Raw genomic sequence first — 15,199 nt, 5'->3', positions numbered from 1 at the left:
GAAACAATGGGACTGTAATTTAGACAAAAGCAGGCTTCTTATTTCTAGCCAGCAACCATTGGTTTTGCTGGCAACCATCAATTTTGTCAACTGTGCACATAAACACACAGTACAAAGGACATAACACTAGTATTTTATCATTGATAGCTAGCTAGCTAATTATTGTTAGCGCCATGAGTGGGTTGAAAACTTTGTGTCAGGTTGACTCATTTTGAAGCTAGAACCCTGTAAAAGGGTCTTCAATGTGCACTTGATAGCTACATACATGATATCACGCTAAAAGACTGAGGCTAAAAGTCAGAGCTTTGGACGGCCTTGTTTGGATGCTTAGCTTCGAGGAAGACATACATAAACAAGTCATAGAGAGGTATGATGGTTATGAGTCTGGTACTTTATTGTTTGGATTTTCAAACTGTGTGTTTCACTTTTCATGTTACAGTAGAAAAGGCTTTGAGGACGATGTCTAACCGATGTGTTTGGCAAATGTATGGCTATCTTGGGTAACAACTGGAGTATAAGTGCAGGAATACTACACAGTGGATGTTCCAGTCCTGAACTGGGATATATTTAAAACTTGTAAGCTTTCAAAAACTGATAATGATGATAGTGACAAATGATATGCTGCTTGGCTTTGGAAGTAAAAGTAGGTCACTTACGTTACTACTGTAAGTAATAAGCTAGTTAGCTGGACATGCTAACATTAGCAGATTACGTTAGAGCATACAAACACACAGTTTAATCCATTCCTTACACTTTTGTTTTTAATATTGAAGAGGCAAAAAAAAAAAAAAAAAAATACGCAACACAAACTTTATGTTGAGTATTGCTCCATGCACACCACTTCAGCATGTGGAGAAATCAAAAGCTTAAAAGACCTGCCATGCCAAGTGACAGTTGTTGAGCTATGTTTGGAAAATTGCAATCATAAAAGCTATTATAACTTGATTAAATTTGCATTTAAATGACTATCAATGATTATCAAAGTAAAGAAAATAATAAAAAGATCATTAAATGAGACAATTAATAATTCTAATAGTTCATATTTGTTCTTCAAATAATGAATTAATGATTGATTAATTTTAAAAAGGCTTTTAAACCAAACTCTTCGCAACTAATTTGTGGGAGCTGTGATTGACCAAACTCCTACCAACACATAACAGCTGGCCAATCGAAGCTCCGGCTGTTAGTTTATACATTTGATCAAATCTATTAATTCTATGCTGCTATGAATATACCTCAAAGACTTATTCTACAAGTCTGATAAACTATGTTTAAATAAGCATGAAAGTTTATTCTCAACCTCGGAAACAGTAAAAACAATCAAGACTCAAGGTACATTTATAGTACTAGCTTTTCTGAAGCTTTCAACCATATTAAACTGTCTCCATCAATGGATCTAGCTTGCTAAAAGTTCTAGAATAACAGACACAGAGCACATCAACAGATCCATTTGCATGACAACTGAGCAAGCTCCATCCACTGATGAAGACCATGCAATACATCTAAAAGCTATGGAAAAAGATAGTAAAGGGGACCTTGACTTGCGATTGTTTTGCCATATATTTATAATATAACTCCTTCAAATTAGGTAAACGGCACAGTTTCACTTCAATTGTTCATGGTGATGAAGCAACAACAACACAAAAGCTACAGTATGCTGTACACAAACACATCTACTGACAATTTTCTTTGTTGATTCTTTGAATATCATCTGTATTTTAAGGAGCTCTCAACAGAAACTGGTGCTTTTTATTCATGTCCAGCAGGATATTTTAGACAATTACACAAAATTCTTTAAGTGGTTCAACTCTGTCTTCTGCTTTAGTCCAAAAACCTGTCCTCCTCTGTACACATGGGCCGGGGGGCGGTGTTGAAATGTGTGCAGGACCTCGACGACACAGTTATGACACAGAGTAAAGCAGAGCCAAGCGTTCCTAGGAGCCAGGAGGCTATGAGGTTAATGAGTTGTGACAACTTATAGTGACATTATGTAATCTTAAAGCAAACGCTCTGACGATAGACAGCCGAGTTCTCAGTTTCACAACTCAAGCGTGAACAAAATTTTGTACAGTGGGTGGGCCACATGGGTGAGTGTGTGTACTTGTTTTTGTAGACTAACAAGGACTGAATGAAGTGATCAAAGCCACCACGGGGTCAACTGACAGTTTGCTAAACACCTGCCCCCAAAAACAATTGTCCAATCATAGCTGTAACTATCTCTCAAGCACTTTTAAAAATGTGTGCATGGAGCTTTAAGAATCATACTTGATTTCCAGAGAGTTTGAAAGGTTGTGTTTTTTATCACCTTTCCAACACCATAACCACAGGCGAAAAAGTGTTAGAATAGGTTAAAGAGTGTGTTTATTTACTCAAATGTGAGCTGCTAATGTTAGCATGTCGAGTTAACTAGCCTACACAGTAGGATTACTTCAAAGGCTAAACAGCATGTCATTAACTAAGTACATTAGTTTTTGGGATGACAGGTTAGGTTAGAAAAACACCTATTCTGGACTGAAAAATCCACTTTGAGTTTAGGGTAATGTTAGCAGGTCTGTTTTTCTCTTTTTTTGGTTTGGAAAAGTTTACACTCCAGAAACCCCAACCAATAGTCACCCAAATTAGCGATATGTTCGCCAAACTCATCAGTTAGTCCTCATGCTAAAACCCTCTTCTCTTGTAAAAGTGAACCTATTACATGAATACACAGACAAAAAAATCATAAATCTATATAGTATTTTTATATAAATCTAAACAGGGTTATGTATGAATAACAATTTAATACATTTTTATATTTATAATACTGTACAATAATACTACGGCTAACTAGCTCTACCCTACAATACATGAACAGCTGCTCCTTATTTCCATGTCCTCTATACATGCATCATTAACTGGTGTAGATGCTGTAAATTAAGATGGTAAACATCACACCTGCTGAACATCAACATACTAACATTATCACTGTGAGCTTTTAGCATGCTAACATTAGCATCTTAATCATAATAGGATCTACTGTATGTATGTGACTGACTGTATATTTGAGTGTGTGTGTGTGTGTGTGTGTGTGTGTGTGTGTGTTTCTGCTCTGATCTTACAATGATTTACATGCCTGGACTCTTCTTGGCTGCCAGCAACCACATCTTAGAGCTGACCCGGTCTCAGGCTCGAGCTAAAAAAGGAAGCAGTGTCTCGCTGCCATGCCGGTGTGTTTAAAACCTGGTCTGACAAAACACTCTCATCCTAAACCTCCACTTGATCGATGTCAAAGCGCCTGGTCTGGGTTCTGCATGCACCCTCTTCTTCCTCTGAACAAACCACACTTTATCGATGTTAACATCCTGGGAAAGTGCAGCTTTTATGTAGCAGGAGCTGGCTACAGTCAGATGTGGTATGTTTGTTAAATACTGTCATTGTTATTATTAGGTAAATTGTAAAACTACAGGGCCTGTCCTGAAGTGGTGATTCTATTTGTAGTACATAATCTTTCCTCATTTGAGCATTGTTTTATTTTCATGGAACTTTTTCTACTATATCATCAAGGGCCAAGTCACCTAAAAAGTTTAATTTGAGTTTCATGTTGTCAGCCATGGCTCAGCCACAGTCACAAAATCAAATTTCACAATATTTTTGACTATTTTTGACTGGATGTCTATGCTAAACATAGTCAAAGAGGTGAACATATGTAGGAATACTCCCTGCAAGTCAAAAGCCTGAACACTTTGTTTGTGATAGAGCTGACATTGGCTCATCAGACATACCCATAAACAGCTGTTTGTTCCATAGCCTTTGTTGCTAATGTTGTTACTAATTTTATTCCATGTATTGTTTACATTGTCCACTCTCATATTTGGGATCGGATTCCAACTTGAACTTGTATGGATGTATTTGCTGTGACTTAGCCAGAACATGATGCTGCCGTGTCTGAATCAAGCCATTAGTTTTACAGGTATTTGATCTTATTTTGACCTGGTGATGGTTCTAGATGAAAAGTCAGAGGGTCACCAATGATATTACAGTTTATCCTGTGGAGAACATGAATCTCATTACCAAATTCCATCATAATTCACCTAATAGCTATTGAAATATCAATAAAGTGGTAGACCAACTGACCAACACTGCATTCCCAAGAGCCATGCTTAGGTAAGACTATGCTACCTTTCATGATTTTTTTACAGGTTTTCAACAACATGTAGGAATGCTTTCACCCAGTCAATATAAAATTGTTTGACTTTTCCATTATCAACTTATTACCAGGAAAGGACAACATTAAAAAAAATGTTACTACCCACCTCTAGTCAAGAGCCCTACTTACTGGTTAAAGGCTGCTTCTAGGCCTTGAAATAAAAGAATATTAGAATACTACTCTGCCCCTTATAATAATATAGTTTAGAATTTTTTTATAGCACTTTTGGATACATAGCAGCAAGCCCGAGTGCCTTGGAATGGTTAGCAGTGAAGCGACATAACCCAGCTTGGACATGACAAGGTTAGAGTGTAAACAGAAGTGTGTTCTCAGGCTTGGGGACATAGCTGGCAATGCAAGGCCACACAAGGTCGACACTGGGATCAAACGGGGTCAAACTGCCCCGTCGCAGACACACTAACACGCACACACGTACGCTCAGTGTGGGGTTGTCCCCCCCCTCAGGGCCAAGCTGAAAACAATATAATATGACACACAGGAAAACATTCAGACACGCACACAGGATCACACACACTTGTTAACATGCACACTGGTATACTGCGTAGCTGCTCACTTTGACATTCAGACTGCTGGCTATGGCCCACTGCAGAAGTTAGAAATGTTGTAAGAGCTGCACTGTTTCTGCAAAAAAACACCAGGCAATAGATGCAAAATGCTACATTTACAAAATTGAAAAGATGCTAATGTTCTCAAGTAGTTTGGTGTATATTACTTCAGTAATATGACACTCCATACAACAGGATTAAAAATGGGAAGTTTTTCTTTAAATCAGTAGGTTATATCAGTGCAGCCTTACCTGATCTGACCACTGAATACAGAGAGTTAATGACGGGCCTCCAAATTCACAAAGTCTGAATGAAGACGGCAGCCTGAGACTTAACAGCTCACTCCACTTCTTACATTCACATCCCATAATAGTGTGCGAGTGTCAAACACACACACATACACACACATACCGAAATTGCAGTGCCTCATACCTTAAGACAAGAGAGCTTATATACAGTATTCCTGTCTGATCTAGTCATTCATTGTTTAAGTGAGTGAACTATTGCAATTTAAGTGAGTGGAATAAATTACATTATATCATTATTCATTTAAATGAATATTACCGCTCATAGTCCTGGTTGAAGAGGTTTGTAAATGGCTCAAGAATTGTACATTTTATATAGAGATGTGTGTTTTTTCATGTCCCTCATCCTAAAGATCTAATTAATTCAACTGCTGAGGCAGAGCCTTCATTAACAGCTCCTGTGCTGTAGCTAATCTATTAGCATTAGCTTGTTCAGTATATTGTATCTCCTTGTTTGGTATGATACATGCTAAATATATCCACACTGAACTACTGCATCACAGAGGTCTGTGCAGTTTGATTACTCCTGTCATTAATCAGTGATGGTATGAATTCAACCTGATCATCACAACTAAGAACAAAACCAGACACATTTTACAGCCACCTTCAAAGCGAGTATGATGGTCCTATAAACAGGCTGTATGCGGAAGTAAACAAGCTGCCATTATTGCTGTAGCATCTCATTGTTTACACATGGAATGACACTATAATGTCAATAAATGTATCCAAGAGATCCTGTAGAACTTGTTGAAATATAGTCAGCAAAATGCCATTAAATAATAATAACGGTTATAATCTAAAAAACATTAACTTTTAACAGAGTCCACAAGGTTCTGTACAAGTGTCCCTAAAGATCAACCAGCCTGTCTGTGAATTAATATTACATTTTTTCAAAGCCTGTAATAAGTTGAACACTACTTTTCTGAGAATGAGTAACTTCCACATTCACACAGGCTACCTTCATCTATCAGAGGGGCAACTGGTGACCATGATCAACCCAAACATCTCATTTCAGCTATAGTCTATAAGCAAGGAACGAGCAGATTTCATGACATTTGAACTTGTGATGTGAGAGACATTACACAGATTTTTAGTGTTGACCTGTGGTTGTAAGAACCTTCTCGGCCCAATAAGTATAATTATGAAACTGCCATAAAGCAGTAGTGAGACGGCTCATTCCCTCATATTTTGTAAAGTCAAATTGCCTCAGATATCTTGCGTGATGGATGAACAAACAAATGAATTGAACAGACAGAGGTCAATACTCTTCATACTCTGCCTCGCTGAGATCAACAACAGTTTTTTTTTTACGAGCACAGCCTGATGATTGATATGTCTCTCACCTCTCTCACTGACACTTTCGATCTCAGCATCCTCGCAGCTGCTGTACTCAGGCGTGGTCCCTCCCTCCTCCTCTGAACTGCTGACGCTGGTTTGCCTCTTCCCTCCGGCCCCCAGCCCTCGCTTCGGCTTGTAGGGTCTCGGCGGCGGTGGACGCAGAGATTCCGATTGGTCAGAGCTTAGCGAATCGTTGCGCAGCATGCTCTCAGCCTTCTCCCGTTTGGTCCGTCTCACTACGGGTCCCTGGCCTGGGACTGATCCAGGACCCGAACCCGGAGGCTCTCTGAGTTCAGGGGGAGGGACTTGCTGCGCAGGGGTGTGTTCATGCAGCCCACCAACCCCACCCACCGTCCTCTGCCCAGGCCGAACGCCATCGCCCACCTCCCCCACTACGCCCGTGCCATGACCCTGCCCTGACACAGGGTGGCCCCGGCCTCCAGGAGGGACCGGCCCTGCTTGGCGAGGGGGGCCAGCGATGTGGTCCATGTGGTGGTAGCCCCCCTCTTCTGTCCGTCTCACCCCGCCACCTCCTCCCACAGGATCGTGCTCCAAAGAGCGTCCCTTTGTCAGCCGCCGGCTTTCCCTACGCTCCCTGGACTCGCCTCGGAGTTCCCGGTCCATGGAGACTTGGGTCTGCAGTCTGGGCTGACCTGGCCTGCGCTCTCCCCGACCAGCTGCTCCGCCTCCCCGTCCATTTCTCCTGGGGGGACAATCAATATGTGGATGGAGAGGGAAAGACAATAATATAGGGGACAGTTGACAGAGACGGTGCTTCAAACATGTACAGTAGAACATCACTGAATGCTTCATGTAAATGCTCAAAGAATTGTTGTTGTACTCTGCACAAGATTACCCTCACTGGAAAAACCAGTTTAGAGACCTGGTTTACCCCAAATTAGACATATTATTTTAGTGTGAATGATCCCACAACTTTCATTTTTAGCTAATGCTAAGTAAAAGCTGAAGGTACAATCTTTTGTTCACTCAATATTCAGTTCTTCTACACTGCCATGAGAGTCAAGCTGCGACTAATTATTGTCATTGTTAAAAAATCCATAGACTTTTTGATGAACGAGACAATGAGTCCACAGCCAGGCTAACAGTTCTGTGAGGTTGTACAGCTTTAAACTAAATGCTAATGTCAGCATCCTAACATGTACCCAATGATAAAGTTAACATACTGATATTCAGCAGGTATAATGTTTACCATGTTTGCCATTTCAGTTTGGCAATTTAGCATGCTAATAGTTCCTAACTAATACTAAATAAAAAGTACTGCTGCAGCTGGTGTGAGTAGTTTTGCAGGTATTTGGTCATAAGCCAAAGTATTGGAAAACTAAAATAGTTGTCGAGACATTTAATTCAAAACAATAATGTATACCTCACTCATCCTCTGGAGACAATTAATGGAAAGCCATCAAATAATTACAGAGATACCATATTTTGACCGATATTGCCATCTCTAGGGTCATGCCACTATAGTCAATCACAAGTTTGCACGGGCCAAAGTGACATTTTCAGATTGCTTGTTTTATCCAACCAGCAGCCCAAACCACAAAATATTGTTTGAACAATTATATAAAAGCAGCAAATCCTCTGGGTCTGGTTTGAAAAGTGCCTTCTGTGAGGAAAAGTTTATTAAAATGGTTGTCGATTAATTTTGTTTCAATTACCTAATTGTTTCAGCACTACATGAAAGTCAAAGGCAACAACCAGTTTTTATTGTCACTTATTTTTACACCATCAGCCTACAATATAGGCATCCAGAACTGGAAGGAAACTATTTACTGTTAGTCAAGTTATTGTAGTTGTAGAGTAAATGTTCAAGATTCTACAGTGTTTGGCTGCTTTTAGCTTCTACTTCCCTTAAAACATACAGCATAATTATTGACTGATAGTTTACCTAACAAATACCAGTGATTTTGCTACTGTTACCATTTCATTGTTTACATCAGTGTCTACTAATAGAAATCCATGAGTAAAAACACATTCTACTATCCAGTGTTGTGGAACATAATGCATTCTTCCATTACACACCCGTTGGCGTAGGAAACAATGACACACAGTGCTTGTTTAAGAGGCACAATCCACCACTGTATAAAGGAAGCCACTGATGAATGCTGCAGATATTACTTGATAAAAATAATTTTAACATAGTTTATAAGGACTGCTTTTAGTAGCCTGCAAATGTTTCTTTCAGGTAGCTGAGAGAATATATGCTAGAAGGGCACTTCACCAATTACACATTACACAATCAAGGTCAGTGGAATACCACTAAAGCTGTGAAAACAGATGTAGAATTTCTTCTGTGGCTCTGGAGGAGCTTTCTAAAGTCTGACAACAGAACCCTGATGATGTCACAATGATGTTATCAGGGTTATCCCAGATTATGCTTGCGGACTAATTTATAGCAGAAGCCTGGGGTTGGAGACATGGGCATTAACCAGGCAGGGTGGATCTAATGAAATACACTACTGGGTTGCATTATGGGATTTGTAGGAGCTTGACCCATATTAAAGACTAAATGTCTGAATATCTCAGCCTTTGCTGCTTATATTTGGACAATTCTTTTTTCAATCTGTTTCTTGTGAGTACTCAACTTTATGGAACTGCACTGCTTAACTGCAAGTAATGTTAGCTACAATATATTCATTCAACAATTAAGTGAGCATTGCTGTATGTCTTCAAGCTATTTTTTTATAGGCAGTGTTACTGTATGCCATCATTTCAATGAGGTTTTCAACTGGATATGCAGAAATGTTAGTGGTCAACAGACATTCTTCAATTAAAGGAAACAGAGATCTTTCCTTTCTTTGAAACAGTGATGCTCTGGTAGGGAGCCATTGGTGTGAAGTCTTTTCTCTTGAGACTTGAGGGTCAAAATTGAAGGTGAGCTGTGAATGAGCCACTTTTAAGTTGTTGAAGTTTTTTCTTTTCAACGCTTGTGCACAATTGGATATTAGACAGCGGAATACTGTCTACTAAATGATGAAAGAAGAACAAAATATTTCTTCAGTTTGTTCACATCTGCCAAATACGTTGCCTCACAGTGTCTTTCAGCTGTACTACATTGCTTACGTGTCTCGTGGTGGTTCGCTACGTGACCGGGCGTCGGTGCCAGGTGTGGTCCCGGGTGCACTGGGTCGGTTGGGGTCTAGGGTTGCGATGGTAGAGCCCGGAGGTGCTTGGGAGCGAGATCGGAGCTTCTTATCACCAGGAGTTTGGCACACAGATGGCTCGCTGACAGCTGAACCAAGGCCAGCAGGCTTCCCAGACGGACCAGTGAACCACTCGCCCGGCTTGGTCAGGAGCTCCTGCTGCTTCCGGCAGTTATTACAAACCCAGATCACCTAGAAAAAAACAAGCATATACAGGGATTACAATCAGAGAGATAAGACAAGTCTAGATCACCTGAGTTTTCATCATATAGTTTCTGTACAAACAGACTAAATAACAACATATATATGACATACATTTACATAACTTTACAGAGAACTGATTATGTTTTTGTGGGTAATTCATACAGCTGACATTAGTATCACAATAATGTGTCCAACAGGAAGAAGCCATTCTTTACTGCAGCCAGTGAAAACCATTTCAGCCAGCAACTTTGCCAACCACTAATCTGAGGCCCAGCTTCAATCACTGTGACTGTCAAACAGGAAATGGAACAATGCACTTCCTAAAGAGCTGCACTGCTGCCAACGAGTGGTCCAGAAAAAAGCTTTTATGGGAGCTTTTTAAGATCAACATCACGCCACTTATACCAGGCAGCAGCTTGGCTTCCACTGTGGGCTGCTTTTGGCCTCCAAATGAAGAACACAAAGCCAACTGGATAATGAAAGGATACTCAAGCTGCTGCCAAAATAATATCTCCCGTCTTCCTTCTTTCCATTTGTCCCATCACACATATGCACACCAACTATACGTTGGCGATGTTCACGCACTACAGCTGAGAGTGTCCAAATACTTTTTTTTTCCCCTCACACTTCTGTGAGATTCTGTTCCGTAATCAGTGTGTACAGAAAAATCTGCACAGAGTCGCATGTTTGCAGTCTTAATCTGTATCATGCTGGCTCCATTCACACTGCAAGCCTTTATGTTCAATTCTGAAGTGCTGCTCACAACACTTATTCATTTTAGGACGTAACACATACTGTTTCTGACATCAACGCATTTTGACAGTGACGACAAATTAAATTTCAAGCAACCAACAGATTTTACATTATGTACAATATGTGTTGACTTAAAAATCAAACAAGTTTCTAATAATGTTTACCTAACAAAACAGGCCAAACTTGTCAAACAAAACAGTGTTTAGCACTAAGACTGATTAGGGTATCAGATTTTGATAATCGATTAAACCTTTTTCCAAGTCATTTTTCAAGCAAAAATACCCAAATTTGTCTGGTTTCAGCTTCTCGAGTATCTTCTATGATAATAACCTAAAGATTTAAATATGTCACCTTTGGCTTGGGGAAATTGTGTTGGCACTATTTTCTTTCATAGAAATATAATTGTTAGCTAGAGCCCTAGCACTATTTAATGTTTCTTAGCACAGGCAGCCATGCAAAAACGTGATTTATATCAAGAAATATCTGATCAGAAAATATGTGAACAAGCCTTGGCACAGCAGTCACTAGTAATAACATGACAGTTTTCAACACTCAATGCTATGGACACATTCAAGTCAGCACTTAAAAGATATGCTGTCAAGCATACTTGACCTTCAAAACAGTAGATTAACAAAAAAAAATCTTAACTAAAAGGTCCACTTAACTTTTACTGAAGCTTCCAACCGCATCTCACAGCAGATGAAGCTTGCTCATTTGTCAAGTAAGCAATCCTCTCCATGACAACTGAGCAAGTTTGAAAAAACTTCACTGAGGAGAGACCTTGAGATGAAAGGAAGATGGTGATGATCTTGAGACCTTGAGATGAAAGCTAGTACATGGACCTTGAGTTGAGATTTTTTTGTCAGAAGACAAGATAATGTATGCCTACATTTGCATTATTATTTTTGTTGAAAGAGCTAAATCTTAAAATTGTGTTTTTTTCTCTTTTTTATTAGTGAATTCTAACTGTCACTCTGAAGAACAGTTAAATCAGTCACTGTGCAATAACACTAAAACATCCATCATACCTACACATTACAAGCAGGCTGTATTAACTGTACATAAACACCTACTTTATGTATATAAATTAACTTATTACATTACCCATTCAATATTGTATGTGGTCCATGTGTTGTTTCTATATATATGTATCTATTTATTCACCTACATGCTTGTACATAACAGTGATATGTTTATGTTTAATCATCTTGTTTGACTGTTGTCCTTGTTTTGGCTGCATGTCCAAGTCTGTCTTCCTGAAGATTGTTGTGTGTAAGTACACTGAGAGCCACTAGATACCAGAGTCAAATTCCTTGGGTGCGTAAACATACTCGGCCAATAAAGCTGATTTCGATTCTAACAATTCTGATCTACAGCCCTTTCCCTGACCTACTATTATCATAAAAGACAATAACACACAACATTAAAAAGAAAGCCAAACAAGCAGCTAGACTGGTATTTTAGAAGACGCATCAGCTCAGTCAGAACTTTGCATTCAAAACATACATGTATGAAGCTTTGGTACGTTTCTCTGTGCACATGCCTCGTCTACATCTCTGCCAGTTCATATTGATAAGGCATGTGGGTTACATCCCAGAATAGATATGAGGATTCATCCAGTAAGACAGAGCTGAGCATGATGGCCTCGCAGTGTGAACGCAGCTGTCGTCATAGTCTTGTGTTGACATCAGAGCCAGAATGAGGAAGAGTCGATGACAGAGGACGTGAGGTTGGGCGTGAAATAAAGAGACAGAGAGAGGATGGAGGAGAGCGAGGGGAGGTTAGAGTCAGTCCCTCTCCTCCAGCCACCAGGGTTCTCATTACTCCTGAACACTCCCCAATGACTCTTTAAAGAGAGCTAAAATAAAACACTCTGGCATCGGCCATCTCCACCCCCCACCCCCACCTCCCTCTTCCTTTTACCCTTCCTCTCTCGCTCGCTTGCCATTGCTCCCTCCCTCCCTACCTCCTCCTCCTCCTCTTCCCGCTCTCCCTCTCACCCCCTTCCCTTCCACTTCTCCCTCCTCCAGATTGCTTTTGATTAAAGCTACAAAAGCCGAGGAGAAAACAGCTTTACACCAACGCAGCTATATTTATCCTGCCAAACACCCCAGCACCACCAGGGAGAGAGGGAAAACGTGTGCTCAAACACACACACACACACACACACACACACACACACACACACATATACTATACACAGCAAAGAAAGCAAAACACTGCCTCATGTGGGACGTTATAGCTTTGGTGAAAACATCCACCAATCTGTGATTTTTCTGCAGCCAGACCGATGAGGTGGACGGCTGCCAGATCGACACTGCAGTGCTCATCTACTTGTCCATACATTTACAGGCAGCCGCCGTCGGTTGCTATGTAGTCACATATCAATTTCAATGAGTTTTGGGCATCCACAAAATTTTGTAGCTTTTTAACAAACGGTTAGAAATTTGTTCCATGTTTCTGTTTACTTCAAAGAATATGGATATTTGTGCACACTTTAATAAAGAAAGCTTTCAGTGTTTGGTGCAAATGCTAAATCTATGATATCTTCATCAGAGGTGGTAAGTGTTTGATGGAGCTGAAACATAACTAAGGCTGTAACTAACAATTGTTTTGTTTAGACCAAAAACCCCAAAGATATTCAACTTACATTAACACAACAGAGAAAAGCTGAATATTGTCACATTTGAGAAGCTAGAACTATCCAGTGTGAGGCACCTCTGCCTCTTAAATGACTCCAACTAATTATCAAAATTATCAACTTATTTCAGCTATAACCTTTAATTACATTCACTTAAGTAGTTAAGGAAATTTTTGAGCTACTTAATTTGAGTGTTTCCATTATGTGCAACTTTGTACTTTCACTCCAACACACAGAGGGAAATATACTCCACTACATTTACAGTTTTTAACAATCATAGTTACTAGTTACTTTTCACAGAAGACCTTCTAACGTATCACAGTAGGGAAAGAACAGGTGTAAATAATAAAATGAATTATGTATGAATTCCATTTAGCTGCTTCAGTTTTAGGGTGCTGGCTCACTAACACACTGTCATGACTTACAGGGACAGGGAGCCATCGTTATGTTATTAGTAACACCTGTGCTTTTCCTACTCTGACCATGTAGCACCACCTGAACCTGCTACAGCATTAAAATGATGCTTATGGGTCAATATATTAATGATATTGCAAATGGGAATGTTTTGTATGGCGATACTTTTCTTTAATAAATAACTGGATATGTTTTGGACTACTGGACAGAATCAACAAGCAATTTGTGTAAATAACATACATAATAGATAGTAGTTTCTCCTGAAAGAAGAAAAAACTTACTGGTGAATTAAAACAGCAGGAAAAGTTTCCATTTTCTTAATGCAAAGTAAATTTCTACTGGTGGGGAAATGTAGCTACACAACAAGTTTTATCAGTCAACATGTGCTACAATCATAACATGAGACCAAAATCAACACCCACATCAAACCTCAAACAGTTAAACAGCTCAAATAACTGCATTTGATGTAAAACCAATCTTATCAGTTACTTGTTATAATACGAGTTTAAAGTGTTATGAAGTATTTACTCTAAACTCAAGTGAAATGCAGTTGTTTAGTGTGTACTAGTGTATTCTTCTCCACCCATAAGGAAGTATATTCAAGCTGCATAGTGAGATCATGTAGCAACGTGTGTGTATCTTACCGAGACTCTGTTCAAGCGCCTTCTGGATACTAAGCCATCCGCATCCTGTGCAGTCCAGTCCATACACAACCAGATAGAACATCTCTGCAATTTATTTAGATACCAACATTTAATGAAAGAGGAAATCTTAATAGAAGTTGTACCTAAAATTTATAACCACAACAATGAATATATAAATAATATGGGGTGCAAACCAATTGACCCTCCTAAAAACAGTGTGGACTCTTTAAGGAACTATTGATAGAAAGAAACAGAAATAGGTGCCCCTCTTGTAAATACCAAATTAGTATTCTGTGTTACAATACTGCACATTGTGTGTGTTAACATTAAATTTGAGAATAAAGAATAAATAGGATGAGGCCTACAGGCTAACAAAAGTGACACTGTACTGATTTTCCTCAACAACTTCAGCCCTCTGAGCACAGCTTCTCTGGTTGTGCCACTTGGTATAGCAGTTTCTATATGGCATCAGACACAGAGGCACCTTTCAGCTCTGGCACATCCAAAACATCATCTGGTGCCTGCTCTGAGATTTGCAGTGGCTGCACTGCATACTCCCAACAACCTGGTACCACTTGGTAGGCTGGATGACCACAAGAAGGCCTGTGACTGAGATGTTGCAGGGGAGGGGTGTGGAGCATTGGATGGTGAAAGCACATCCAAAGGGGAAGAAGGAGCAGAAAACCGCATTTCTCCATCCTTTGGATCAACAGGACCACTCTCCTCTTGACTGAAACTATGCACACACAGTCAGGCAGGGATTTAGTTGATGTTGCTATAACCTAACTGGCAGCAACAACAGAGATCTTGTACAGTACACATGCTACTACAAAGAGGGAGCCTGGCTCCAGACTACTGAATTACTGCCCGCGTCTCCAATCTTATTAGTTATTTTAGTGCAAATAGAGGACAATAATGAAGAAAAACGAAACAGACACTCAGTCAGATTATCAAGTTAACTAAGAGGCTCTGCAGCTGGTCAGAATTTAA

The 15,199-nt window shown here is 39.8% G+C and overlaps 1 protein-coding gene across 25 annotated transcripts in view; it reads right to left on the bottom strand.

Annotated features, from left to right (window-relative positions):
• The window catches only part of LOC121911669 (regulating synaptic membrane exocytosis protein 1-like), a 101,313-nt gene that overhangs the window by 39,293 nt on the left and 46,821 nt on the right, over positions 1 to 15,199 (bottom strand). For 17 of the 25 annotated variants that reach the window (XM_042433384.1, XM_042433387.1, XM_042433390.1 and 14 more), the window contains 3 exons: positions 14,210 to 14,293; positions 9,474 to 9,745; positions 6,398 to 7,095 (listed from right to left, as the gene is read on the bottom strand). In XM_042433384.1, coding sequence (XP_042289318.1) covers positions 6,398 to 7,095; positions 9,474 to 9,745; positions 14,210 to 14,293 — 1,054 coding nt within the window. The other 8 variants (XM_042433403.1, XM_042433398.1, XM_042433389.1 and 5 more) reach the window with 6 other exon arrangements.

This window comes from Thunnus maccoyii, chromosome 14, assembly GCF_910596095.1.
Source record: "Thunnus maccoyii chromosome 14, fThuMac1.1, whole genome shotgun sequence".
NCBI classification, from domain to species: Eukaryota; Metazoa; Chordata; class Actinopteri; order Scombriformes; family Scombridae; genus Thunnus; species Thunnus maccoyii.
Note: the sequence above shows the minus strand (reverse complement) of the source record. Positions and strands in the feature narration are given on the sequence as shown.